The sequence below is a fragment of the Agelaius phoeniceus genome, chromosome 5 (genome assembly GCF_051311805.1).
Source record: "Agelaius phoeniceus isolate bAgePho1 chromosome 5, bAgePho1.hap1, whole genome shotgun sequence".
Lineage (NCBI taxonomy): Eukaryota > Metazoa > Chordata > Aves > Passeriformes > Icteridae > Agelaius > Agelaius phoeniceus.
This window is the reverse complement of record NC_135269.1, coordinates 69,629,015-69,656,918: the sequence shown is the minus strand read 5'-3', so window position 1 is coordinate 69,656,918 and position 27,904 is coordinate 69,629,015. Positions and strand designations below refer to the sequence as shown.

Genomic DNA, 27,904 nt, shown 5'->3' with positions numbered 1-27,904 from the left:
CTGAGATACAACATGGTTTTTCAGAAGTTGTCTAGTGTCTCTGCATAGGTTATCACCTTAACCCCCAGCTTGGGAAAAGCCTCCCAGCTGCTGAAATGAGGGGTCACCTAAAGAACCTCTGCAGAGCTAACAGAGATCTGATCAGTCCATTTTATGCCTGAGGAGCTGAAATGGGGGACAGGCTGCAGAGAGACTCCAGGAGACAGAGGAGGGAGCAGAATGGACAAACTGATGCTGGTCCCACTGCCAAGTCAGACCCTTTCCCCACCTCCTCTGGCCAGGATTGCTCAGCACAGGTTTATGTCTACCTTGCTCCATGCCCTGTACCCAGGTACACCCAGGACCTGCCTTGTTCCACTGCTGAATGACCAAGAGAGGGGCCTGGACACCCAAAGCCCTTGCAATCTCTAATGTCCTACAATCCCAGAATGGTGTAGGCTGCAAAGGACCTCTGCAGGTCATGTCTTCCCCTCCAGCATAACTATGCACCAAACTCCATGAACCAGTACCCTGGATGAGCACTTTTATTGGGAACCTCTGCTGGCTTTATGATCCTCTTCTTAATAAAAAGCTCGAGTTGTCTTTGTTCTTTAATAGACTGAGATGATCAGGCCACAAAACTGCTTTTAACCCTTTAGGGAGGATCAGAGTCTATGCACAGCAAATCACAGCCAACATAAACTCCCCAGGACAGCCCTGATTAGGCAGCACTTTAAATTGACTTGGAGTTAAGATTTTGACTTAGGATTTAGAAAAGGAGTATTTAGACACCTGAAGTGCTGCTTTGATCAGACTGTCCACAGCTCAGTCCATCCTCCACTGAAGGCTGATGGCACAGACCATTGCACCAGGGCTTCACAAGGAAAAGCTCCAGTCATCTGTGTTTGATTCAAGCCACTATAAAACTCTCTGGCAAAGGAGACAGGGTTGGCTTCCAAGCCCTGGCATTGCTCCAGGCTGGTTAACAAATGGTTGGAGCTCGCTGTGACACAGCAACTGCAGCATCCTGCTCTGGGGAGTTTCACTCGCTCCAGACTCACCCTCCACCTTCTCCCAGCCACAGCAGCTGGAGTCATCCATGGTGAAGAATCAGAGACAGTTCAGTGAGCAGCTGGCCACACCACTGATTAATTAACTACACTTGTTTTTTCCTAACTACAGCTCGTTAGTGCTGCCCTTTACCCTCAGCAGTGGCTGCGACTCATTTGCCAAGGAATGGCTCTTTCCACATAGGTTGTACACACTCTCACTGGCTTGAGATGAAGAGCACTGGCTTTGCTCCTGCAAACCTATCTGCTTAATGAGGAGAAGACTGGCATCTCCTAAATTTAGGTCATCCAAGGCCTGACTGGCAGATCTTCAGAGGAACATAGTCAGGAATTAGGTGTCTACACACCTTGGACATCTAGGTGTTAATAGCAAAATTTAGACAGCCAGTCTGGGCTTCAAGCAGCACTTTTCTGCTTCCCAGGCCAGTATTTTAGAACAGGATGGAACTCATGTGGCTGGGAGAAAGCCTAGAGTGTACCAAGTAACCATGACCTGTTTTTACACTGAGGTTCCTACCTATGGGACATGAGTATGGCACCGTGGACCTTGGCATGAAAGGACCAAAACTCCTGCTTTCCACAAGGCAATTGAGTTTCTGGACTCTCTGAGGATCTGACTCAAGGTTCTGACTCAAGTAGGGCTTTCATGCCTTGCCAGAATTGGTGTTATAACTCGGCCTGATGGACCTGAAGTCTGGTCATAGTCTCTGTACCCAAGCCCCAGGCCCAGCCAGCAAGGTGGGATGTCCTGTAGCATGAACAGGCACCACAGACACAAAGGGACAAGTGACAAAAGCATTCTACCTGCTCCTGAAATATTTTGGCAAGGGGTGCACAGTCAGTGAGTTTAATAAACCTCACAACATCAGTCACAGTCCACTCCAGTGGGTTACTGTCCAGGACGAGCTTCTCTTCCTCTTCTGGCTTAATTTCCTGTGAGGGAAAAAATAACAAAGAAAGGTTTTCATCATGTGGATGCCAGCCTGTCAGGGAGACAGAAATGGCAATTGTTTAGCCCAGTGGCTTGTAAGAATTTTTAGGGAGTTGTAAGAATGTGATAACTTGTTAGTACAAACAATCTACGGGTGGTGTTTTTTCACTTTGTTTTTCTGTTCTTCTCCAGGATGGTGTGTGAGAAAGGTGTTTTTTATTAACTAGCCAATCAAGTGGAATGTATCCTATAGGTCTATAAAAACCTAAGAATCCTTTGTAATAAGCCCTTCTTTTCTCCTCTTGCAATTGGGTCTCTCACCTGTTCTTGTGTCATTCTTGGCCCAAGGGTGATATCATAAAGCAAACAACCTCCTGTGGAGTCTCGGAGTCTCTGTGGTCAGGATGACCCCAAGATGTGTCAGAGTCTCTTTTCCCAGCCCAGCAAGAGAAGAAGGGGTCAGGATTCTTCTGTTCTGCTTTTCAAGGTTGTTTATTCTCTGTTATCTGTAACATTCTTTTCCTGACCTGCTGAGGTCCATCCATCAGGTCAGTCAGTGGCACACTCCCCACTTCAGGGCGGTGTTGTCTTTTTATACTAAAAACTATGTGTACATTATTTACAATAATTTCCCAATACCTATCACCTATGTTAGACAATCTGTCTCTACCCTAAACCAATCCAAAAGTGCCACCACCACCCAGAAGATGGAGGCTAGGAAGAAGGAGAAAGAAGGACAAGGCATGCCCAAATTCCTCCATCTGGGGACCCCATTCTAAAAACCCCAAAATTCTACTTTTCACCCTGTGACAAACTAACTGTCATTCTACTTAGACTTTCGTGGCTCGCAGATCCTCATACAAGGTTGGTAATTTTTTCCATGGGTCATAATCAAAGGGTCTTGGGCTCTGAGCCCCCTGACAGGTGCTCGAGCCATCCAGGACAGCCAGAGGGGTGTCCAACAGTGGAGAACCAGGGCAGGGCTGCCCTCCTCAGAGCAGCAAAGTTTGGCACTTGTTATGAGTAGAAAAAGCTGCCCATTTTGTTTAAAAGGTTGCAGAGTTCACAGGTTGGGCCAGCTGCTGCCAGGGTGGAGTTCTAACTGTTTGTTGTTGTAATCACTTGTTGTTTTTGTTAACCACCTGTCGTTGATGATTAAGAACTCCCCCTTTTGTCAGTGACACCCTGCTGCTTCCTGGAGGATGGCACCCAGACGGTGAAGGGGAAGGGACATTGAGTCAGCATGCAAATGACATTGGATCCAGCATGCAATGGGAGAGACCCCTCACCAAACCTAGCCAAAAACCCCAAAAACAACGAGCCAACACAAAACTGACGAATCAAAGTGATGGCCAGATGTGAGGAACAGAATCCAGTATCCACCAAGGCCTTTTTACCCCTCACCCTAACCTAAAGATTTTGGCTAGACAGAGGACCTCGAATGTTGAACTGAACAGCAAGGGAATCTCCTGATGCTCTCCTGAGGATGGAGCCCCCAGCTCTGCCCACAGACCAGTGGACACAGCTGCACTCTGCCTCCTACCCCGAATCACTCCTGGGAGCAGCAGCAGCGTGAGCACAGACCCGTCAGTTCTCCCCACCCGAGCTGATCACTTTTAATAAAGGCATTAAAAAGGAGAAAGGTCTCCTGCCCGTGTTCATGCCAGCACTGAAGGTTCATTTAGGATGAACTGCGCTATGAAACACACTCTCACCTCCTTGGCTGGCGTGCCCTTGTCGGCCTCGCTGCAGGAGTGGGGCTGGGCCCTGCGGCTGCGGCGCGCTCTCTCAGGGGCAGGGGGCCTGTCCAGCTCGGAGCTGGCCCGCAGGGTGACGGCTCGGCGGGGCCGGGCCGAGGGCACCTCGGCCGAGGACGTGTCTGTCTGGTCATCGCGCAGCTCCGAGCTCGTCTCCTCGCTGCCCGTCTCGTCCTCCATCGCGTCCGCCTCGTCCTCCTCGCTCTCCTGCACGCACAAACAGTGTTGTGAGTAAAAAAAAAAAAAAGGTTACCCATTTTTTTAAAAAGGTTGCAGAGTTACAAGCTGAGCTGGTTGCTGGCAGAGGAGAGTTCTTTGTTAGCTTCATGTTGTAATCACCTGTTAAAGAGTGGTTGTTAAATGCCTACTGTTGAGAATTCCCCTTTTTGTCAGTACCACCCTGCCTGCTGCCAGGTGGACGGCCCTTCTCGGACAGTGAAAGGAGGGCATGCAAATGACCTCGGAGCCAGCATTCCACGAGAAAGCCACCCCACCAAACTTACCAAAAAGACCCCAAAAACAACGAGCCAACACAGAATTAAGAGATCAAAGTGATGTCTGGACGTGAGGAACCAAGTCCAGAGCCTGCAGAGACGCTTGCCCCAGCCAAGGAGGACCTCGGCTAGAGGCAGGACCCTGAAGGTCAGGCCAAAAAAGCGAACAAGGGATTTCCTGATGCTCTCGTGAGGATGGAACCCCCAGCTCTGCCCACAGACCAGTGGACAAAGCTGAACTCTGCCTCCTCCCCTGAGTCACTCCTGGGAGCAGCAGCAGTGTGAGCGTGGACCTGTTGGTTCTCCCCACCCGAGCTGATCACTTTTAATAAAGGCATTAAAAAGGAGAAAAGTCTCCTGCCTGTGTTTATTTCAAACAGCACCTGGGAGATGGACACAGCAGCAGATCCAAAGGCATGGATGGGGCAGACTGCACTCCCATGGCTGTGCTGGTCTGGGGTAACATTTATTTTAAGTGAATTATCTAGTTTTTGTTACAGCGGTAAGTGAATTAGCCCTACATTTAGGTTCGTTACAAAATGCAGAAGAAAAAAAGGTGTATGGCAGGAAATTCTTTTTCTCCTCCCAACTAAAGTGTAGCAGGCCCTGGGTCTGCAAGGGCCCCGTGGCGTGCAGAAGCCTAAAGATAGGAAATGCCAAGTCATGGTGAATAGGCCAGAAGCCCCTCTTCTGCCTTTTGGAACCCTCTGTATAACCCTATAGATCACTTTCCTTTAACCCTTGCCACTGGACCATTTCTGATCCCCCTGTACCCTATATGAAGGGCTGGTTTAGCCTGGTTCTGGTAGAAGAGCTGTCACTGGAACCCTTCTCAGAAGAATCAATAAAGACATCACTGTGGAACTCCAAACAGCCTTCTCCTCTCTCTCCCTGTGTCTGCCTGCCTGGGCACCTGCAAGCTGAAAGGGCTGAAACCACAATGAGCTGAAAATCACTAAATCACTACATTAATAAAAGAGCTGATCTCACTTAAACTTGCTGAGGTTGCCTGTGGCTGAGAGCTGCTCAGGAACTCGGGCAGTCTGTCCCAGAGAGGACTGTGCTATCCGGACCCTGCACCCAGCAAAGGTGCATCACTAAAGGTCAACAGCAATGACTCATCTGGCATGAAACGTTCCTGTCCTGGGCTGGTATCTCAAAACTTGTGGCACTGCAGATGTGCAGGAGGAGAAATGGAAAATACTAAGAGGATAAAATGAAATTCAGGTTGACTGAGATGAAATAAAATCAGAAACTTGACTTTAAACTTTCACATTGCTTCAAATTGGTTAGGGTGTTACTGCTCCTGAAAAAAGGGACATTTTGGTGCCTTTTGAAAATGGCTAGATGTTCAAGATAGGACTCTTTTAGTGACATTTCTGCAAAACTCAGGACAGAGGATTGCACCCAGATTTCCCTGCTTTCAGCCCAACACTGAACTGCTGGAGGTGAAGCCCTAAGTTCATTTGAAGCCTTATACCAGATTCTTGTTATTTCCGTCACACAGGGCTTTACAAACACTCAGCAACTGATGGAAACTGTGCATTTTGGACTTTATATATATATATATAACCTGCCCAAATGGCTTTGACAGCTTATCTCTGTTCCAAGTGTGAGCAGGCACCCAAAGCCATGTGCTCAGGTCTTGAGTGAAAGAGCAATTTAGACAAAGATAGTTGTATTGGCTGAAAGGTTGAAAAACTTGGCTAATGGTTGATTTAGGCTTAACATAAGTTTAAGTTCCTTTGAAGCAGGTATAATCTAAGGAAATGAAGCAGAACTACACCTAAATGAGGACCAAGCCATGAAGATGCAGGCAATCAACTGAAAGCTGAATAAAATAACCTACTCTAGCTGAAGTGGAGGGAATTTAAGTAAACCAATTTTATTTCACATTGCACAAAGCAGCAATCACTGGCACTCAGCTGAGGAAGTGAAACCACACGAGCTCTGTTACTGCCACCATGGGAAAAGCCCTCAGAAAACAGCCCACACAGAGCTAAGTCTATTCCAGGTTTAATCTGGATATGAATCTTTGCTGAGGCTCAGAACCTGTTATATCACACAGCAGACTGGAAAGACTGAGCCCTCAAATTCCATGTATTTGGGACACAAACCATTTGCTTGCATGCTAAGGCTTGATGTTATGAGCCAAAAATATTAGGAATAGTTAAAAAATATACAAAATTCCTTGAAACCACAATGGCTATGAGCTATTATTATTTATTGCAATACTTGGAGATCTTAGGCATGGATCACAGAGCTCCTTCACTCTGCTAAATGTTGTGCAAAGCATCCAACAGGCTCATCTGCATGCTTTTAAGGAAGGAAATAAAATAAAAGGAGATATTAGAGCATGTCAGCCAGTGAGCTGGCTGGGAGCAAGAAATCTGCTTGCTACTTCTGAAATGGCCAAGGCAAAAATCCCCAAACTGCCCCAGTAAAACCAGTCTGATTGTAGAGGAAGAGAGCAGCAAGGAAAGATCCAAAATAGAAACTGGCAGTGTTCAGGTGTGCTGAGAAGCCCCCCAAAAGGAAAATGCAGAATGGGGGACAAGAAGAAGAGACCAAGGGGTTTTTGCTGGTTTATCCAGTGTGACACAAACCTCTGCAGAGCCTGCAGCATTGGAATCCACAGCTGATGATCTCCTTTTCTTCTGCACAAAGATGGATTTCCGCCTCTTTCTGCGTCTGGCTGGCTTGACATGGCCACTTTTCAGGTTGTTATTTTCCCCAATCGGTGGCTTAATGATTTTTTTCCTCTTCCCATAATAATAAGCTGGAGAAATGAAGCACAATGCCCATTAAAAAGTTTAACAACCAAAGAAGGGAACCTTGGCTTGCTCCTTGCTACAGTTTCAGGAATGTACTCTAAGTGCAATTTAAACTTGAAAATAAATTGATTTGGGGAAAAAAAAATTGTACAGCATAAATAGGTCATGTTGGACTAGCACAGAGTGTTACAGCTCCTATGTATCCAGATTTATTGATGATGAATGAAGACTTCAGGATTTAACAATGTGTTTAGGCAGAGCTGAGCAGTGACTTGGAGGGAAAGAGGCCAACAAGTTCCAGATTTGATCCAATGCAGTTCTGTGTGAGGTAAAGTTGCTGAAGTTTTCAGCAGAGAGGGGAGAGGGCCAGCTAGCCTCAATCATGTACAAAGGAATGGGTTTTTATTACTTTTAACTATTTTGTGGACCAGGCTGAAATTAAGTCCTCTGACCTTACATTAAATGTTTGTATTAAATGCCTTTTGACACACTCTGGGGATGAAAGACACAATGTCCTTGACGAGCTAGAGTATGCCAGGACAACTAAAATGGCCCTTGGCACATGTGGCAAAGTTCATAACTGAACTGAGCCTTTCAGCAAATCAATGGATTTCTGAGGAAAAATTCTTCCAGTCACATAAACCATCACCTTTGAGATGGGACAACCTCAGCTGGAGCTCCTCCAGCTCTCCATTTGCTACAAGTGGGAGCCAGGACTCCAGCTCAGGTGTAGATTTCTAGAGAAACCCATCCCCAGGGATCTCAGTATCCCCCTGAGCACATTCCTCCTTCTACTGGCACCAAACTCAAAGAATTGCTTTAGGTCAATTACACTGCTTTTTGCAACCTTTGTGGAAGAAGGACAACACTCCCTTCCACTTTCCTGACCTGTCTGACAGCCAATAATTCCAATAACATTGACAACAAAAAGAACTGAACACTAACAACAACCTTCCTGAACAGGCAGGATCATGTTTAAGTATTAAACACTCTGAGTAGAGAGTGAGTGTTCAAATCTTCCAGCACCTCAGCACTGTGGCTCTGGCCTGTGCTGGTGTGTATGCCAGAAACTCTTTACAAGGAGGTTTCATCTCACCTAACAAAGCTGTCTCGGATGTAGCAAGTTAAAATCTCAGCTCCCCACTGCAGGCTCCTTTTACGTGCTCCTTGTGTTAACTTTAGATATGAAGAAAATTCAAGACTTCCAAAAAGTGATGGCTATCAAACAGATGCATTAGGATGGAGTAAGAGGGACAGTTTTCTGGTAGAGGATTCTAAGGGAATCTGTGGTGGCCTCAGGATTAAACAACTGCTCTTAGATGAGATGAATCCTCATCAGTATTAACGTATCACACAACTCCTGTTCTTCACCACACACCACCTCCCACTCCTCTGGTTCCCAGCCAGCACCAAGATCATTTTCCCAATACTCACTGTACTTGGTTTTGGTGTGGATGGAGCAGTTCTCGGGGCAGACTTCAGCCACCAGCACAGGGCTGAAGAGGTTGGGGCAGCACTCGAGCTTGGCACAGACCCTCCTGCAGAAATCTGCCACCTGGTCCGACGTGCGCACGATCTTCACGGTCGCCCTGTACGTCTTCCCCCTGTACCTAGGGAGGAGTACAGGACCCCACGTCACCCATCCAGCAAAATCCTGTGGTGCTGCAGACCAGACCCCCCTCTGCCAGGGAGAGATCCTCCCCAGGGACCTTTGGGAGAGTGACTCTCTTGAGAATGCAGGCAGAACAGGTCTGCTTTTTTTTAGTGGCTCCATTTCAGATGGACTCGAGAAAGGAAAGGGTGGAATAAATTGAAGGTGTGAACATGATTTGGGAAGGAATCTATGTGCACACTGGATATATCTGTAGATATGGCAAGAGAAGGTAAAAAATCTCAGTAGGCTTGGTGAGGATACTACACAGGAGAGCAAGGCCTTATTGTGAACTGATGCAAAGGTTTTGGGAGAGGGATGCAGTCTCTCCTCATATATTGACCCATGATCAGATGCTTACACACCTTGCAGAGCTTTCTGGTCACCACTCAACTCTCTAAGCCCCCAGTGCATTTTTGGTTTTCTCCATTGCCATCTTTCCTGCTCCCACATCATGTTCTAGCTCCCAACAATCCCCAAGACTCATGGTGCCAGCTGTGGCTATCAGGACATACTCGTTGTGAAGAAGTATCTGGGTGAAACACCAATCTCTGGCACCCCAGGACCAGATGACTTCACCACTCTGAGATGTGGGCACTGCAAAACCTGAGGAACTCATCAGGAGTCTCTGGAGTTATTTAACAGGTCCTAAAAACTGATTCCTGCAGGGAATGCTTGGAGCACAAACCTGCAATGAAAGGTTTGTCTTAAATTTGCTACGCCACTGAAACGTTTATTTCGGTGTTTCATATGAAGTGTTTCTGAGTGATAAATGGCTGAGAAAGATACAGTTACATCCCTGCTGTACTACATTGTAGATGTGAACCCTGGAAAACCAATTATCCCCGTAATTTATTAAACAGCAGCAGCAAGCTGTTGTAAACAGTGAGATAAGGTTTTTAAAACATCTCTTACATATCCTGAGGAATGCAACACGAGGAACAACCATGCCAGAGCCCGGTGCTGGCATTACAAATGTGCTCAGAGGAGGGAAAAGCAACACATAACAAAAGGAAAAGAGGGAACAACAGTGGAAGAAAGATTACTGGATGGGAGGCAAGGAAAGAGAAAGATACAGTCACCAGGAAAAATGAAACAAAGCATTTGTCAGTGTATTAAGATCCGCAGTTTCCTAGCAGCTGCTGATAGATATGGAAGAGGAAAAGGAGGAGGTGGTGAAATAAAGATGTGACCAGAGAGCTAAAACATTCAGACAGCTCTTTCTGAAACAAAGAGGTGTGAGAAAAGGGTTTGAAACTGTGGCACAAGAAGTGTTCTAAAGGGGAAACCCAAATGAAACTTGAGTCTGAGAACATCCCAGTCCAACCATGCTCAGGTCACAATCCAAATTACCACCTCAGCATAAAATGTGAATGAGCATTCCTGCAAGGTGCCAGGCTCTGATCCCCCTTTTGGTGCCAGGACAATCCTGGATTCATTCACCTGAATGCATGAATGACTTCATGAGCCAACTTTTCACACACCCTTAAAGACCTGGACAGATGATGTAAAAGGGAAAATGTTCCCTTCAGGTACAGAGCACTGTTATGATCCCAGCTTCCCCATGAAACAGCTGCAGAGGCAGGCTGGCTGAGCAGGGTTTGGCAATACCTGATATAACAAAACCACTAAATGCCACAGGCATTTAAATGCATCTACTTATGAAAGTTTTATATTTCTTTTCAATATGTTTGAAAAGACTCCTGCACTTATTACTTCTCCAGCAGCCATGAAGTTTAACGACAGCCTGGATTGTTGGGTCAGTGAGTCTGCTCTCAGAGATTTCACTGTGCTGCTTTCAGCTGGACCCAAATAACTCTGCTTGGACTAAAACAGCACTACCAGACAAGCACCAGCCTCGAGGGTCTCCCCACTGGAGGAATCGTGGCACAGGGAGCACCTGTACCTACACCTCATTTTATGTCTGGATGCATCTGAATTTAACTCACATTTATTTGTCCTTGTTCTGACTTTCAGCACTAGGATGAAAAGACTGCATCTGGTTTTGTTTCCCTGCAAAAGCACTCTAATCAAATTGCTTCTTGATCTTCTTTCTTATAAGCTAAGAAAGCTGCCTGATGGGTATTATTCAAGGATGGCTGACTTTTTCTAACTGTGTGCTTCCTATTGTGTTTGGCTGCCCAGGAAGGACCCATTGTACTGCAGTGCCTGCTGAAAGGAAAAGATGAAACTAGGAAAATGAACAACTGACTGATTTCATCGTCTGCTTTGAATGCAACACACATTTTAATTAACAGAGAGGATGGCAAAATGGAGATCTCCATGACTGCAGCAATCAGTCTCAATAAGCCAAGGTGTTAGCACTGGCCACAGCAGTATTTTTTACATCATTTTGGTCTTGGCAGCACCTCTTTCAACTATAAACCAGGTTCTCCTAATATTTTCCATATTCCTCACACACTAAAGATTTTTTAACTCAGGCACCACCAAATGTAATCTGAGCTGCTTCTAGGACAGCCATGTAGTAGGAGCTCCTTTGTCAGAAAACATTTTCCATTAGCATCTCTCAGAAAGTTACCAACTACTGATGACCCTATTTATGTTCTTATAGCAGGGCTCCTATCTTCTCAACCACCTGCAAGCAGCAAGTATCTACATGCACAGCATGGCACCACTGGAGACTTGGAAAATTGCTGTGTCAAGGATAATATTTTTGGTTTTCTTAGAAATCGCTGTTCTTTTTTTAAAGAAAAAAAAGATTTTCCAGCTAAAACCAAAAGAATCTTTCTTTCCTCTTCCCCCTTCTCTGCCCTCAGATGCCAAACACAGAGAAAACCTTAAGGCTGGAACTGTTTCCATGAAAAGTACACTTGCTGATCCATGAGCAAAAATATTAAATGAACAGCACTTTGCAATAGAATTCTTCTGTTGAAACTCCCTAAAATAGATTAGAGGCTCATGAGAACATAGTGCCTTCCAGAACTCCAGTTATGGACTGCTGTGTGATGACACAGAAAGTCTTTTGCTGAAAAACTTCAAAAAGCAAGAACATTGAGAACCCCATTTTCAAAAGTCCCATTCTAAGGTGTTCTGACAATTCTTGAGACTAATTTGAGCAACTAAAAAGTCTCAATTTCTTTTTGGGGGACTGAAAACTCCTTTCTACTCTTTTAAAGAAATTTCCATTTTTTCTGTCTACCTTAAAGTCTGCCAAACATAAGGAGTTAACTTCCTTCAAAGCTATTTAATCTTCCAGTGGCATTTTGTACTCTTGAACACCGGATTCAGAAAGGGCACTGGAATGCTCTGGTTCTAAGGCCTTGTCTCATTAAGTCTCCTGATTAGAGAAATAAAAGGTTTAAATCATTCCACTGATCCTGGCTTGTAAAGCCTTGCTCAAAATGAACACAAATTAATTTCCACTGTTTCTTCCTCAACCCCAAACCAGTTACCTCATCACATCAGGCACAACTCACCCTTTGCTTCTTGCCCATCCCCTACTGGTCCTGCACGTTCTCAGAAATGGCTTCCAAGATGATTTGGCTAATAACCTTTCCAGGAAAATTGAACTGACAGTGTACAGTTACTTGGATCCTCCTTCTTGTCCTTCCTAAGGAGGGGTGTCAGAATTGTCTTTTCCAAAAATTAGCATTCTTCCCTCATCCTCATCAACTTCCAAACATGCCTTGCAATGACATTGGCCAGTTCTCCCAGGCAGAGCTGGCTGCATCCCAACTGCTTCCATGCACTTGTGCACATCCACTTTGCTTCCAGGGTTTTTAGATTCTTTTCCACCTACTGTGGGCAACACTTCACTCCTTCAAACAGGATCAGGGCCCTGGGAAGCCTGAGAGCAAACCCTCACTAGCAAAGGCTGAGGCAAAGAAGATTTCAAACACCTCACCTATCACAAGTTAAAGGCAGTCTAAAGCAGCTGCAGTGAAAAGGCTTTCTTTGAAATGCTGCCTCATAAATAAGCAATGATGTCTGGCATAGGGGTAAATATTCCTGGAGTTCAGCTACTGGATTTGAGCAGTTCTCAGGATTTCATTTAATGAAGGAGTTCAGGAATACTCATCTTTATTATTTTGATCAACTGGGCTTCATACAAGACCCAGGAGACAACTTTGTGCACACACTGCTTTTGTTTATGTCCAAAGCCCTGCAAAAATGGGTAAATCCAAACAGCCCCATTATCAGCCCTTAGAAATGAAAACCCTTGAAAAGCATGAAGTCCCTTAAGCATTTCATGTAAAATTGGGAAGGCAAATCAAGATGTAGGCACTGCACTTAAGAGCATCAGAACTATAAGGGTTGAATGCTGACAGCTTCAACCAGCCCTCATGGGAACCCAGGAGGATCAAGCCTGACATTTCTAACTCATCATCACCAATAAATCAGGTTTGACTCTTCTCACACGGAGCCAGCAGCGCTGATGGGAAGCAGCTGCCATCACACACTGCAAACACATCTCTCTGGACAATCTAAATTGTTTTATCTTCTTTGCAAGGTGAGTGTAATTGATTCCACAGTGGTCACTCACGGCAGCAGAGTGAACTGAACACAGGCTGCCCCAGGACTGAGATAATGCATTCCTGGCAGTGCAAAACCTTGCATTTGGAACAGTGGGAAAAGCAGCTTTCTCTTCACCTATCCCTTTGCTCTACCCTGCTGCAGGCACTGCAGACAAACAGCACTGCCAAGATCCAAGGAGGTGCCAGCCCACATCAGAAAGAGGGTGACAAGAAGTGTCCCATCACAGCTGGCTCTGGAGCTGTCACCCTTAGCAACAGGCACCATCCAGAGCCCATGGAGCTGGAAGTTGCTCATTGCAGACCTGTGTTTCATATTAGAGGTCTCTGTTTAAGACTCTGGAGCATTGTCACACCTGGTGGAAAGTGTCATTTGCTGTTTGAATGTTCCACAGTATCTGGCTTCATGACTGTATTTTCTTTTTTGCTCCTGAACAACCAAATGCAATTAAGACTTTGGGATGGAGCAAACTAAAAAGGAAAAAAGAAGAAGTCCTAGGGTAGCCAGACAGTCTTGGGGCATGTCAATCCTCTGCCATCCACTCTTAAAAGTACTCAAACTACCCACAGACAAGCTGGCACCACCACAAGCACTGCTCTGTGAAGAGAGCAGCCACAGGAGCCAGCGAGCTGCAGGAGCCAGGTTCTGTCCAGCCCCATGAGCTTTGTCTCCTCAGGAGCCACACAGGAGGAGAATCCACTGCTGCTCTCAGAAAGCACTTCAATGCTTGCTGTCAGGGCTCTGAGCTTGTGATGACCCATTCTGAGGCTTAATAAAGTTGAAAGATGCTGCCTGGAGAGCAAGGTGGATGCCTGCTGGGGCTGCCAGCATGCAGGAACACAAACATGGACTGTGACTGGGGGGGCCAGTGTAAAATACTACCATGGATGGTCAGGTAAACATTTCCCAGGCTGTCTCCCATTAGAAATATGGATTGCAGCTTTAAGAAATAGGCATTTCTGCTTTTGCACAAGGCAGATCCCCACACTCAAATGGGAAAGTCCAACAAAATCCTACTCAGGATACTGCTAATAGGAAAAGTGCCTGTAAGCTCAGTTCTTTGCAGGAGAGGATGTTAAGTAATATAGGGCATTACAACTTGATTTCACAACTGCTAAGTACCTGCAGGAGTGAATTATCTGATATTTGTAGCACAAGATGTGAGATCCTGGAATCAATGAAAACCAGGTCATGGACAAAGACCTGTTTTAAATGAAAATCTGCATGCACAAAGTTGACTTTTAGACTTCCATCCACAACAAACACAAAAGCCCAACACTCCACATGGGTGAAAGCAGCAAATTAAAAATAGGATGTTTTTAGCAGATCTCCATCTCAGTTTGCAATCCTCCTTCAGGAAAGCAGTTTAAGTGTACACAGAGTAAAAGTTTCTCAAGTCCCTCCCTCAACCACAGAACACATGAACTCTCTGCAATACCTGCATGGGCAAAGAGCAAATACAGTAGCCATCAATAGTGCTGTGTTTGGCAGCTATTCATATCAAATAACCCAGAGAAAATTGCTTTTCTTTGAAAAGGAGTTACAGAGTTCAGTACAAAGGGTGAGATTCACTGCATTTAACTACAGCACTTAAAAAGTTAAGGTGACCATTAGTCAACAAAGAAAGCTTTCTTCAAAGAAATATTTATTGAGATCCATCTTCAAGTGGGAAGAATTATTCTTCAGAAGGACTCTGGAGAGAGCTTAGTCATAAGACTCCCCTCTTTCAGAGAGGCAACAATTGTTGAAATACATCCTAAGTATAGTGCCCATTACATAAAGAAGACATAAACAGGTAGATTTTAATGCTGGAAGGAGGAATTCAGCATTCTTTGGTGCTGTTTAGAAGAGAATTGAAGAATATTTTCTAGAAAGGCATCAAATCTTGACCTGAATCTCTGATCTGTTACTACTTGGCCCTAATCACACCCCTGCTAAAAAATGTGTCCCTGCTAATCTGCTTGAACTTTTTTTGGTGCCACTCATTCTCACCAGTTTTTTCTGCATTACCCTGACAGGCTCTAATTTAAAAGCAGCCATACTCCTCCATCTAGAAACCTGGGAATTTAGTTCATTCAGTAATAGCCAAGCTTATAAGAACAGCTTATCATAAAACTCAGGACTTGACTTCATCAAAAACTGGATGGCTGCTTGGAGAAAGACAAAAGAAATGAACTGTTCAGGTGAATATTTCATTTCTGAAGTTGCTATGGAATGAGTCAAATAATTCAATGAAGCAAAACGATAATTAGAAAAGTAAAACTCTCACAATAGGAAAAAACCCTTTTCTTCTATTTTTTTTTTTCCCCAGTCAGTTTCCTTTCTGAAACCTCCCAAATAAAACAACACACATTGAAGACTTACTTTGCTTTAAGTGTTTCCTCCTGGAAATTCCACTGAGGGTCCTCCACAAGCTGCAGTTCTCGTAAAACACTCCCTGGCTTGTAAGCTGCATTGATCACCATGCTGAGAACCTATGGGGAGATAAAACCAGCAACAATGATGGCTTTAAAAGCAGTCCTTGACCACACAGGTGCTGCACGGGCAGGAGCAGCTTGCAGGTGCTTGTTTCTGTCCTGGCTGCACAGGTTAAGTGCTGGATGCAAGGAGGAGGGGTCCCAGAATATATAATTGTTGCCATACCATAGGTAACACCTGAGTCTGAAAAGGTAACTGCATTAAATGCTTCTGTTCAACCCCAAAAATCTGCTAACCGCTGATTTTGTCTTTGTGGAAAACCCTCTCACCCAAAGCAGATTGCACAGACTGCACACCCATCATGGACCAGTTTAATAAAAAAAATGAAAGCAGAAATAAAGGCACAACCAGGTACAGGCCACGTGCACCACCACACAGTGAACACTGAAGGGGAAATTCACACATTAGAGGTCAGCAATGTACTGAAGAGCCTGAGAGCTGTGTGCCTTGACTGTATTAACAGAATAGCAATGAAGTCTCCACAAAAAGAGTTTGCAGGAGGTGTGCCTGGAGCCCAGTGTGTGTCCACTCTGTACCAGAGAACACATGTGCCAATCCTTTTAATCCAAAGTCAGTGAGAATAAAAATGATTCTTGCTATTGGCTCAGGAAATCCAAGCTTTAATAGCCTACCCTTGGCATAGGGAGATAAACACAAGGAAAACAAATCTCTTAACAGCACCAGACTGTGTGTTTGAACACTCTGCATTGTATGCACATGAGTGATCCCACAGTGAATCTGGATTGGTTTTCATCTAATTTAGCTCGTTACCTAACGCCTGTTCTTAATTCCTTGGGGGCCTGCAAAATGATTTCAGATTGATGAACATGAAGTTTATCCAGCAACCATGAACAGAGTTCATCAGAAATGAAAAAATAACTAGGTCATACTGCAGTGACCAATGTGTTTATGTTTGTTTGGTTGGTTTTTTCTGGGTTGGTTTTTTTTCCCCCTCTAAATCCAGCAACCTGAGGATTTGCTAGCATTTTGAAAACCCTACAGGATTAATCATTTTCAGGCAAGGGCTTCACTTAATGCTGCAGAGCACTCTGTAAAATGGCACTGGCTGGAGTTGCTTGGATAGGTTATTTACTAGAAGCAAAATTTAATTTATCATTGGGCCCTTGGAAACATAACTCAAACCACTCTTCAAAAAAGTCCAATTAGAGACACCAAACACTGACAGAGCGTAGATTTAGAGTGGATATGAGGAAGAAATGCTTCCCTGTGAGGGTGGTGAGGCCCTGGCACAGGGTGCCCAGAGCAGCTGTGGCTGCCCCTGGATCCCTGGAAGTGTCCAAGGCCAGGCTGGACAGGGCTTGGAGCAACCTGGGATAGTGCAAGATGTCCCTGCCCATGGCAGGGGCTGGCCCTGGGTGATCTTTATGGTCCCATACAACCCAAACCATTTAAAATGCTATGAAATGACAGTTTCTGAGTGAGCCCTTCCAGCTGCTCACCCACATCTCTCTTGCTGGTCTCTCCCCACACAAACTGAGAAGCACTGGACTCTGATACTTGATATGAGGAAGCCAGAAGTGGGTTTTCAAAAACATCAAGTGCCTGGGGGGCTGCCACACTCGTTCACAGCTCATCAGGTGCCTTGATCAGCAAACCCAGGGAGTTATTTAAGCCCTGTACAGGAGTTTGTTGGCAAAGCTCTCCTTGAGCACACCCCTACACCCACCCCACTGGCTGCTGGGGCACCTTGCTGACCAATTTCCACCAGCAGTGCTGTCCTGCCCCCTCACCAGTGAAATGGTGCTTGCATGAGTTGTCAGAATAGCTGGGAAACGAGCAAGAAAAGAAAACCCAACCCTGCAGTACCAGTGTGGCCCTGTCTGGGCGTTCTCCCAGACACCTAATCAACTGCAGCCCTGCACAGGCACCCACAGCGCCAGGACTTTTCTCAAAGCTGGCTTGTCACCAGCAGGACTCTGCAAAGTTCTACACTCAGTTCAAAAAAATGAGTGTTTTGTAAGAACAATTATTTCCTTTTCACGGAAGGAAAAAAAAAAAAAAAGAAATTAAAACCTCTGGTCTTAAAATTTAAAACCTCTGGCTTTTACTCTTCTTGTATCTCATGTGAGTCACTGGGTTTGGCATTTTACCCTACAGCAAAGGTCCATCATCATAGTAACAGTGGTACCTTCTAGCAACACTACCACTTCATATTGCACTCTATTAAATGCAAACAAACAGAATTTTGGAAAAGAAAATTAACTGTGATTTAAACAAAACCAGTGAAGAAACCTAGACCAGTTTCCAACTTTCTCTGGAGATGGAAAATTACATCAACCATCTCAGGTCAAATTTCCTTTGGCTGGAGCGTGACCAGTAGGAGATTTTGGTGGTTGAATTTCAGCCCTCAGCATCAGGATTGGTTTGGGTGCCTTGGAGCACAGGGGGGATTAGGCAAGCTCAGCCTTTGCTGTTGTCCATCAGTGAGGTTTTATTTTGATGCTGCTTGCCTTTGGATTTTCAGAGCTGACTGAGCTGGAGTCACACCAGTGAACATCATCAGGCAGCACCATCACAAGCCCCTGCCCCACCTCACAAGCACCTGGTATTCATGAAGTTCTCCATGTCATGTACTTCCATGTGCACAGGGGCTCTTTTTTGAGTGTATCTGGTGTGCCTGATGCCACTGGGCAGTTCAGCACTTTTCTTCCCATGACAGCTCTCTGGTGCTCACACATTTCCCATCTCCATCCCCCTTGAAACAGTCTCAAGTTTTGAGATGGATGAAGTTTTCTTAGGAGATATCACTGACAAGGTACAGCTAAAAAATATGATCACAACTCTTTTCTCCTATTCAAGACCTCAATGATCAGCATTCTTATGAGGAAAAACTCGTTTTCCTTCCTCTATCTGAGTTATAATCCCACATTCCTACCTAATAAGAGATGCTAAATCCCAGGGTGGCCTCAAAACAGGGCAGTAAACTTATTTTTTTAACTTGGAATACTGATGTGTCTGTGGGACAGAGAGAGGGGAGCAGAAGAGTTATCTGGGATTCTTTCATTAGATCATCAAGGATCTAAAAGGCATCTTATGTCATGGTCCATTTTCTTTTTAAATAGACAAAGAGCAAAGTGTCTTAAAAACAGTAAGAGCAGTAAGCAATGAAACCAATTAATCTTTACAGCATATTTCTCTAAAATATGGGGAGGTTATAGATCACCTGGAGTCTTAAGAACTTAGACACCTTGTTTTATTTTACAAGGTTGCTGAGGAGTTCTTGGCACATATGAAGAACTGTTTGTGCTTCTTAGATATTCTGACCCCAGTACTAAAACTAAAGCTGACAATGTGTTTATTTTAATTTAACTTCAAGTCAGCCTTTATTACATACAACTACCTTACAGTCACCACTTTTCAGCCCAGGTGCAATGGCTGGATGGCAGTAGCTGATGTCTCCATTGTATTTGGCTCCAGGTTTCAACTTGTTTACCAAGAAAATACTTCAGAAATGAGACAAACTTTGCAGCTGATGTCAAACAACAGGCATTGCCACCTCACTTGCCTCTTCCAGTGAAAGAAACCACAATAAACCAGTGGTCCCAGCAGAAAACCTGTGCTGGCACTGGGAATAATGAACAGCAAGGCTGTAAAAATAAGTTTGGTACTGAACTGCACAAGAGTTACTTGTAACTCACCTAAAACTTTGGGATTCAAGGGTACACACACAGGATAATGCTTCACTGCATCAGTGGTGGAGGTAAGGACATGCCTTGGGTGGAAAGGGCTGAGGAACATCAGGAACTTCAATTGTGCTGCAATTTTTTCACCTCCATCCTGCCCGTGGCTCTCCATGCTGCTGGCATCTCTCACATCTCAGCAACAGCTACCAGGAATCAGGTACAGCAACACCCTGAATGTTTTCTTTTCACCCTTCCCAGAATTTGGAACTGGTTCCCATGGGCAGAATGAGCTTGAGCTTATGGCCATAATAAGCTTGAATATTTTCTGCAAAGTAACAGGGACCAATGCTGGACCACTGCCATTGTCCTGCTCCTTGGGAAATTGTTTATGTCTCCAAAAAGAGATGCCCATGTCTCCATGACACTGCTGTTTGCTCCTGTGTTGATGGCAACCCACACTGAAGTTGCTTCCAACCAAAAGAACTCCCCATGTTTCAAAAATACCAGCTCTCCCATCAAAATCCACAATGCAAAACCTGCCCCTTCTTCCTGGCTTGCAGTTTTGCCTCATGGAAACCACTCCAGGACAATTTTAAGTGTATTGTTTGCAAATTCTGGGTGTGGCAAGCCATGACCCATCCTTTCCTCTGACATCCCCCCAAAAGAGAGCTGGGCCATACCTCCTTGAGGACCAGCACACACTTGCCAGGCCCCACAGACTGAGGTAGCTCTGCAATCCTGCCTTTGTTTAAATATGGACCTGAGAAGCAGCGGTGGTTGATGTAGAGCTGGGGGCAGCAGTACCTCCCATTGATGGTGCCTGCAAGGAGAAAGCAGCAGTGAGGTGCCTGCAGCACTCTTATACCATAAACCAAGGGCAATTCTTTGTTATTATCATTGTTTTAATTCAAGGGATGGGGCTACAGTTGGGTTAAAAACAATTTATTGTTTAAATAAATATCAATCTTAGAGGCTGTGAGATTTAAGAGAATAAGTAGTCAGCTATAGCTCAAAATGGTCTCAAGTTTTTCCTTACAAGATAATATATAACTTTCTAATCTAATGGATAGTTGCCACAAAGTTTGTTTTGTTTTTCTAATTTATCACCTTTACTTACTTCTACTGTAATGTGTATACTTTCATCTAATGGGTTGCAATCACATGTACACACATATGCTTTTAATGTAACTTCTAAACTCTTAGCTTATTCTATACAATTACACCCTTATATTATAAACCCTTCATCAATAGTTTCTCACTTGAAGCATATTCTTACTTATTATAGAACATGAGTTTATGATTTTTCTGTTTAATGTCTGTGTACTTTGTTTTTACATCAATTCAAGCTTCTTCCAAGGCTGTAAATGAAACCCTCCTGTGCCTGTGGAAGTTTCTATTCTTCTATTTTCCACACTTCTTCCTCCTGGATGTGGGAGGAAGGGGAGGAGAATAAAGGAGGCACAAAATAGAGGGTAGGGAAGCCTCTGCTATTCAAATCCCTCCAGCATGGGAAAATGAGGTGGTTTTGATAGTGACTGATTTATCTGCACACCCTGCTGAAAGGAGGACTGAGAAAGGAGTTAATCCACGACAGGAGCCAGGGCTGTCCCAGAACTCACAGGGCAGGGGGACACTGCAACCTGCCAGGAGGGGATGCACGAGCTGAGCCTCACAGACAGGCAGTCAGCTCAGGGAGAACATTCTCCCAGTGAAGAAAGAGCCTCAGAAACCCCTCCTCAACTCCTGTCCAACCCCACAAGTCCTGCAGTGCCATTCCCTGACCCAGCATGGGTCTACACAGCAGTTTTCCTTGTCTGGGCTAATTACTCTGGGCTCCTCCATAGACCATGGAGAGAAATGGGAACTTTTAGATGTGGCTCACTTTTTTTGGTTATCATACCCAAAAGGACCCTGATTCTCCCCATTTGACTGTAATGGGGTGTTGGCTGCAATGCCAATATGTGTCCCACAGCCTGCTGAAATAAAGTGAGTTAAATCCTGTCCCTGCTGCTGGGTTCACACCATCAATTGGATCAATATTGCACTCAGAGCCTCCTGCCACTGCTAAAGGGGAGAGGAATTTGCCTTCAGCAGAAGCAGCAGCCACACCACACAGTCCTGACCTAAGAGAGGGGACCCATCAGGTCCTGCTGTACCCAATTTCATCAGTGTCAATCAACAACCTGCACCCATCTCCACCAGAGAGAGTCATTAGCCTTGTCTTAACATCAACATCTGCAATGGGCAGGCTCCAGGGGAACTCTGACAGCCCCAGCAGGACATGTGGAGAAACAGACCCTCACCTGGGGTGCCTCAGGTGGGTTCACTCCACCTTACAGCCCCTGAGGATGTGGTTCCATCTCCCCACCCCCATGAGAACTCACTGCCTTTCTGGGGTCCTCCCCTTCCATTTGGGAACATGGCTCTTTGAAATAAGGGTCCTTACCTGTTGTGTCTAGCTGAGGAACTGGGCAGAGGTCATGAGGTATTTTCTCAACAGGCACTGTGGATGGTAACCTGTTAAAAGAGAAATGGGGTGCATTTCATAGAGTATTTGGAGTATTTAATAGCATCAGACAGGACAAAGGGCCAGAAGCAGCCCCCAGGCTGGACCAAAAGCTACACCAGCAACAGCCTGGTATGGGGAACAGAGATACCTCCAACACAATTCCACTTTGCCATGGCTGATCACAGACCAGGGTACTGCAGATGAAGGAGCCAGATCCACCCCTTCTCTGAAAATACACTCTGATGTGCCAGCTTTAGACCTCCAGGCTCCAAATATCCTGCCTTAAACCCCTTAAATTCAGGTTTCTACAAACTGCAAGAGCTAGACAGGGAAATGCCCTCCTGGTATATGTCCATCTTCCATAAGCATCCCTTGATGGCCATCAGACAGGGGCTGCACAGCCCCAGCCAACAAAAAATTGCTGTTACAGAGACTTTCTAATATGCTAACAAATATTTCAGACTTCAAAGAATCCTCTTGCTGGCTGTGCTGCAGTATCTGAGCAGTAGTTACTGAGCCACACAGCTGCTGTGTATTATCCCCCCTGGAAGACCTGATGCATTCCTGTGAAAACAGCACCTTAAATAACAAAAAAAAAAAACCCAAAACAACTTACTGTTTTTCTGGCTGCACAACTGCAATTCTTCTCTTCCTTCGCACTGCAAAAATGAAGCAAGAAAGAAAAAAATAGTTTTGTCCCCTTCTGTCCTGTTAAGTACACCCAGAATGCATAAAAAAGCTGTGTAAATGCACTGACTATAAAATGACTTTGAACACAATGAAATGGTACTTAATTACTATCACCATCTTTTCTTGGTATTTTTTAAGTAAGTCACTACATCATTAAAACCTACTTTAAGGATGTAATAATACATTTAATCTTTCCTCTGGAATGCTAATATTGTGTTTTATGGGATCAGCATAAAAGAAAAAAATTAAAATAAAAACACAAATATTTTTCCATACAGAACCACATATGGATAAGATTACATTTTACAAGCATGATTACCTCCAGCATAATTTATCCCCAGCAATAACTTGTGATAAGGCTGCATAATGTTGCCATAGCAGTATTCTCCTAAATTAGGCTCTGGCTGCCTGATTTTTAACTTAAGCATATTTAACTCTTCGGAAGGGAAGATACATTTTAAAATTTGCCTTTCAGATGTTAATTAATATAAACAATGAGGCCAATTTTTCACATGGTGGCTTGAGATTGGATATATTGGAACAGGAGAACAACACCAAGTTTCTCATGAACTGCCTTCAAATGCAAATAGAAAGGAAAGAAATTTGTCTTAATATGCACTGGAGGCAGGACAAAACACTGTGGGCTTAATTGTGCTGAGGGGGAATTTAAACTGAACACAAGGAAAATCTCTGAGCTGGCAAGGGCAGTGAAATAAGGGACAGATGCCCTGGGAAAGGGCAGAAATTCCATCACAGAATGGCAGCAATTATTTCTCCATTTAGATGAAGCAGATCCTGTTTTGGAAAGGGGCACCTGGATGGCCTCTGTATATCCATTCTACCTGACATTTTATGGAGTTGTTTTTTTTTTAATCTGAGGACTTTGTCCCTGATCCACTCAGCTGCCTGAGTGAACCTGGCTCAGCACAACTCTGACAACCCCACTGACCAACAGCCCCTCTGCAAACCCACAACCCCCTCTGCAATCCCAAACCATGGAACAGCCTCCCCCAGCACAGACAACTCCATTTTTGGAGGGGCTGATCACAGAGAAAAATACAAACTGTATAATTCCAGTCTGGTCACTAATTAGATTTATTATGATTTATTGAAGTACACTTGGTTGTGTACACTTGGTTGTGTACTGTAAATAGCCTGGTTATTGGTCTCCTGAGTAGGTTGATAGTGTCAAAAATGGGATTAGAGACCTTAGGAAAAATCCCTGGTATCATCTGCACTGCTCAGGTCTCCATCCATGTACTTACAAACAGCTTTGTGTGGTGGGGTGAGGTTATAAGCATTTGCTTCACACCAGCCAACAGGGAAAATGTCCATGGACTCCACATCAACAATGTACTCTGGAGAGGGCATCTGTGAACCTATAAACACAAATTTATAATGGGATTTAGGCACGGTAACACCAAGCCCAGAGCCATCCAAGCATCCATTACGAGCCTGGGGAAGCAAATGATGGAACATGTGAAAATAAATCTGCTCCCCTGCACCCCAATCAGGCCCCATTTCATCTCTAGTTCTGCACAGACAGGAAGGATGAGGCTGCTGCATTTACAGTGCAATGTGGTTCAGAGGAAAACCCCATTAAGAGCACTTTGAGGGTGTGCAGTGAAGCAGCCAAAAGCCAGGGAGGTTAAACATATGTAACTTCCCTCAACAAGGTAGCCTGGCTGACCCCTGGATATTTTGTGAAGTTGCATAACTGAGTTGGAAGGACTTGTTGAATGCCTGATCTTAATGGTAGGAGAGTGTATCCCAGAGGCTTTGATGTTCCAGTGCTTCCCTGAAGCTTTTTTGAGCAGCTCTGCCCTTGAGTCCCATTTTTTAAGGGGGAGAGGTACCCACTCTTCTGTCCACAAGTGCCACGAATTCTCCTAGAGTTCCTCACATGAAACAAGAGCTGATCACCCAACAGGAGAGAAGAAATATAAAAATCCCAAGTGGGACACATGCACCAAGCTCTCTGTCACAATGCTGACTCCAAAACTTCACCTGAAGTCTCTAGTTAAAGCAATTATCTTCCAATTTGGTTATACACCTCCTCTAGAAGACAACCTCCTGTCCTCATTGATGTGGGTCCCACTCACAGAACAAAAGAATTATTTAGGTTGGAAAAGACCTCCAAGATCATCAAGCCCAACCACTAACCCATCACTGGCAGGCCCACCACTAACCCATGTCTCTCAGCACCACATCTACATGACTTTTGAACACTTCCAGAGACATTATTCCACCACTACCCTGGGAAACATGTTAAAATGCTTGACCACCCCTTCAAAGAAGGAAATTTTTCCTACTTTTTTTTCCCCTAATTTACCTGATGTCCACTTAAAATCCAATGAAGATATTCCTGCTGGCTTTGAGTTCTTTCTAAAGCAACCCTTGTGTCCTGAGTCATTGCACCATTTAACTACTCCAATTCAAGTTCAAGTTGCTGGTACAGCTGGGCCAGCAACTTCACCTCCTCCCTCTGCCAATTCCACCCCAGGAGAGACAGCTCCAGCACCAGCATGGGGTGATCTCCTAATGAAAGGGACCAAAGGATCAGCAGCTCCCCCTGCATCACCCTTGCCTTGGCATCTGTCAGAACATCTTTGCCTCCTGCTAAAGGCAGCAAGTGTTTGACTGTGCACAGCCAGAGGACTACAGGGAGCTTGCCACTAATGTGTGCTCATCAAGGGCTTGTGGTGTAATTGAAACAGTAATTGAACTTTGTGATGGGAACTGCACTGGGGCTGAGGTGCAGCATTTGGATCAGTAATAAACCTGCTGCTCTCAGAGTGTGTGGCTGCAGAAAAAAGCCTCCTCCTCAAAGGAGGCAGGGAAATAGGTGAACACTGCTGGAGGAAATAATGAAAAAAATGCAATTAGGATGTCTGTGTAGATCCATGGATGTCCTCATGGTGTTCCCCTGAGCCCTGCATTGTGTTCATGCACTATCCATTGAAAATACACACTGGAGTAGGGGGAAGAGAATGGGATGAAGGCATAGGGCAAGGACACAATTTGCTGAACACAAGATTTCAGCTGAAATCTTGTATTTGCTGCTGAAATTCCCTGAAAAACCATTTCCCTCCACAAGATAATACCACATGGTCACTGCTCAGTTTGAACCTGATGAAAGCTCCAGTGGGGAGCTCCATTTCCACCTGACACCACAAATCCAGGCAAGGAGCCCATGTGACAACAGTGAGTCAGTGGCAAGACATGCACACAGTGAGCAAGCCATAGATCAAGCCCTAAACAGAGCAAGAAATCAACACAGACCCCACTGAAATGTCACAAGGTCTGGGAAAACCAATTGCTTCATTATTGTGATGGTGTTATTCTGACAAAACAGACTCAATTCTTTTAGAGGTCCTTTCCAATCTTAATTATTCTACAGCTCAAAATTATTATAAAGTAACCAGATGAAACGTACTCTCCTGCTTACAAGCTACAATAAATGAGACATGAAGGGTCTTTTCCAACCAAAGTGGTTCTATGAACATTCTGCTTCTGAAGTTTACAGCTGCAGTCACCCTGAGGAGCAAGAAAGCAGCACAATGCCCGTTCTCCAGCAACACTTTTGCTCCTCTTGTAAGACATATTCACAGCTCCTCTGTCCTCCCTGGCACTGCTTCTGCCCTCTGGCAATTGATAACCCTGCTTTCCACTTCCAACATCTTACTGCTTCCTTTGGCCTCACTCACAGGAGTGGAAAACAGCTTTTCTGAGACTCATTAGTTTCATCTGTTGCGTTTTATGCCGCTCTCTTCTCAGAGCAAGAAATGTCCGTGGGAATTGGGAGGTTAAAGGGAAAACAAGGAGACTGGAAACAGGGTGAGGAAAATGTCTACTATGAATTTTACAGGATGGGTAGAACAGAGCAGCAACTCCAGAAAACTGCAGAAGGGGAAATTACAGGAAACCTCCCTGGAGAAGTGATTAACCAAAGGGTTTTCCTCAAATTCCTGGGCTGTGCAGGGAGCGTGCATTATTACTTGTATAAATTCACACCAGAAAGCTTCAAGCTCTAAAATTTAAAATGAACCAGTAAAAATTAACAATGCAGATGATGAGTAATAAAGTAGCAGAGAGCACAGAGCATCCCATCAGTCCTGAGCTTCTCCTCCACCACGGGGGAACCGCACTGCTGCATATTAAACGCTCGCCTTCGAGTTCAGGGTTTTGCTACTGTACAAAGTGTGATTTATCACACAGTGCTCCTAACTCAGCCCTGTCTAACTCAGCCCTGCTTAACTCCTGTGCTCCTGGTTTATGGCTGCAGCCTGGGCTGTCCAGCTGGGAAACTGGGAGGGCAACCATGAAAGCTGCAGAGGCGCCTGTGATAAATGGTGGGACCTGAGGTCTTCAGTGAGGGGCTCCTGTGGAACTGGGGAGCCTTGCTGCTTCCAGAATATAAATAATCAGTTAGAAACAACACTATATTTATGGAGTAAAAAAAAACCCCATGCCTCACTTCAAGCCACATTTATTTTACAACTCTGCAAGCAGTTGGCTGTGGTTTTTTTTTTTTTAATGCCTGCTTTTTGCATAACACTGTGCATACTGTAGTGATGTATTCCTAGAGCAGCAAAGATTTCTCTCTCTGTTTTCTGCAGTCTTTTGCATCTTTTCTGTTTACGACAGATCATTCAATTCCTGGTACTGAGATATAAACCAAGCTTAAAGCACCTATATATCAGAACTCAAAAGAAAGTAGATGTACACAGGGCTTTTTTATGGTAAGCTGTAAAAAAACATGCTTTAAGAAATTAAGAGAGTAAGAGGCAGGAAGAAAGAGATGAGGGAAGGAAGCAACTTGGGAGTGTGTTGCTCTCTTCCTGCATCTATCCACATCTTTGGCATATACAAGTGAAGGCACCTGGTCATTTAAGAAAAGAAGTCCCCAAAATGGGTCAAATTCCCTGATCAGATGGGTGTAAATTCAACAACAGCCTCAGTGGGAATGAATTTTCAAACAATTGTTGATTCCAGCAATTAAAAAATAATATTTGCCCTGTATCCAGACCAGGCTCCAGATAAGCTTTTGCTACCTTGAGCTAGAAGGCAGACAATCTTAGAGTTCAAAAACCAAAACCTGCCCTTGCACACAGCTCTACCAAAAGCAAACACTTGGGAGGAATTACAATGTTTTGGGTTACCTGGCAATGTTTTTACCACCTTTAAGGGCTTTGATTAGAGACCTCTCCTCCTGTACAAACTGTCAGGTTGGGAACTGCTGTAGAAGTCTCAGCTGCACAAGTGAGGCAAACTTCTATTCCTAGGATGAGGGTGTATGATGGTGGCAGGGAGGAGGTTGTCATCATGGTGATAAAGACCATGTGGATGAAAGGGTGAAGGAACTTGCAGCTGCCCCAGAGAAAGAGCAGGTAAATGTAATTCCTCAGAAAACATAACTGGTCAGTATGCATA

At 44.7% G+C, this 27,904-nt stretch overlaps 1 protein-coding gene across 4 annotated transcripts in view; it reads right to left on the bottom strand.

Moving 5' to 3' along the window:
- SFMBT2 (Scm like with four mbt domains 2) overlaps window positions 1-27,904 on the bottom strand; it is a 114,989-nt gene that overhangs the window by 6,408 nt on the left and 80,677 nt on the right. For all 4 annotated transcript variants that reach the window (XM_077179260.1, XM_077179261.1, XM_077179259.1 and 1 more), the window contains 9 exons: window positions 23,737-23,850; window positions 22,398-22,440; window positions 21,719-21,789; window positions 19,953-20,092; window positions 15,515-15,624; window positions 8,440-8,615; window positions 6,838-7,010; window positions 3,696-3,944; window positions 1,854-1,982 (listed from right to left, as the gene is read on the bottom strand). In XM_077179260.1, the coding sequence (XP_077035375.1) occupies window positions 1,854-1,982; window positions 3,696-3,944; window positions 6,838-7,010; window positions 8,440-8,615; window positions 15,515-15,624; window positions 19,953-20,092; window positions 21,719-21,789; window positions 22,398-22,440; window positions 23,737-23,850 (1,205 nt within the window). The remainder of the gene's footprint in view (window positions 1-1,853; window positions 1,983-3,695; window positions 3,945-6,837; window positions 7,011-8,439; window positions 8,616-15,514; window positions 15,625-19,952; window positions 20,093-21,718; window positions 21,790-22,397; window positions 22,441-23,736; window positions 23,851-27,904) is intronic.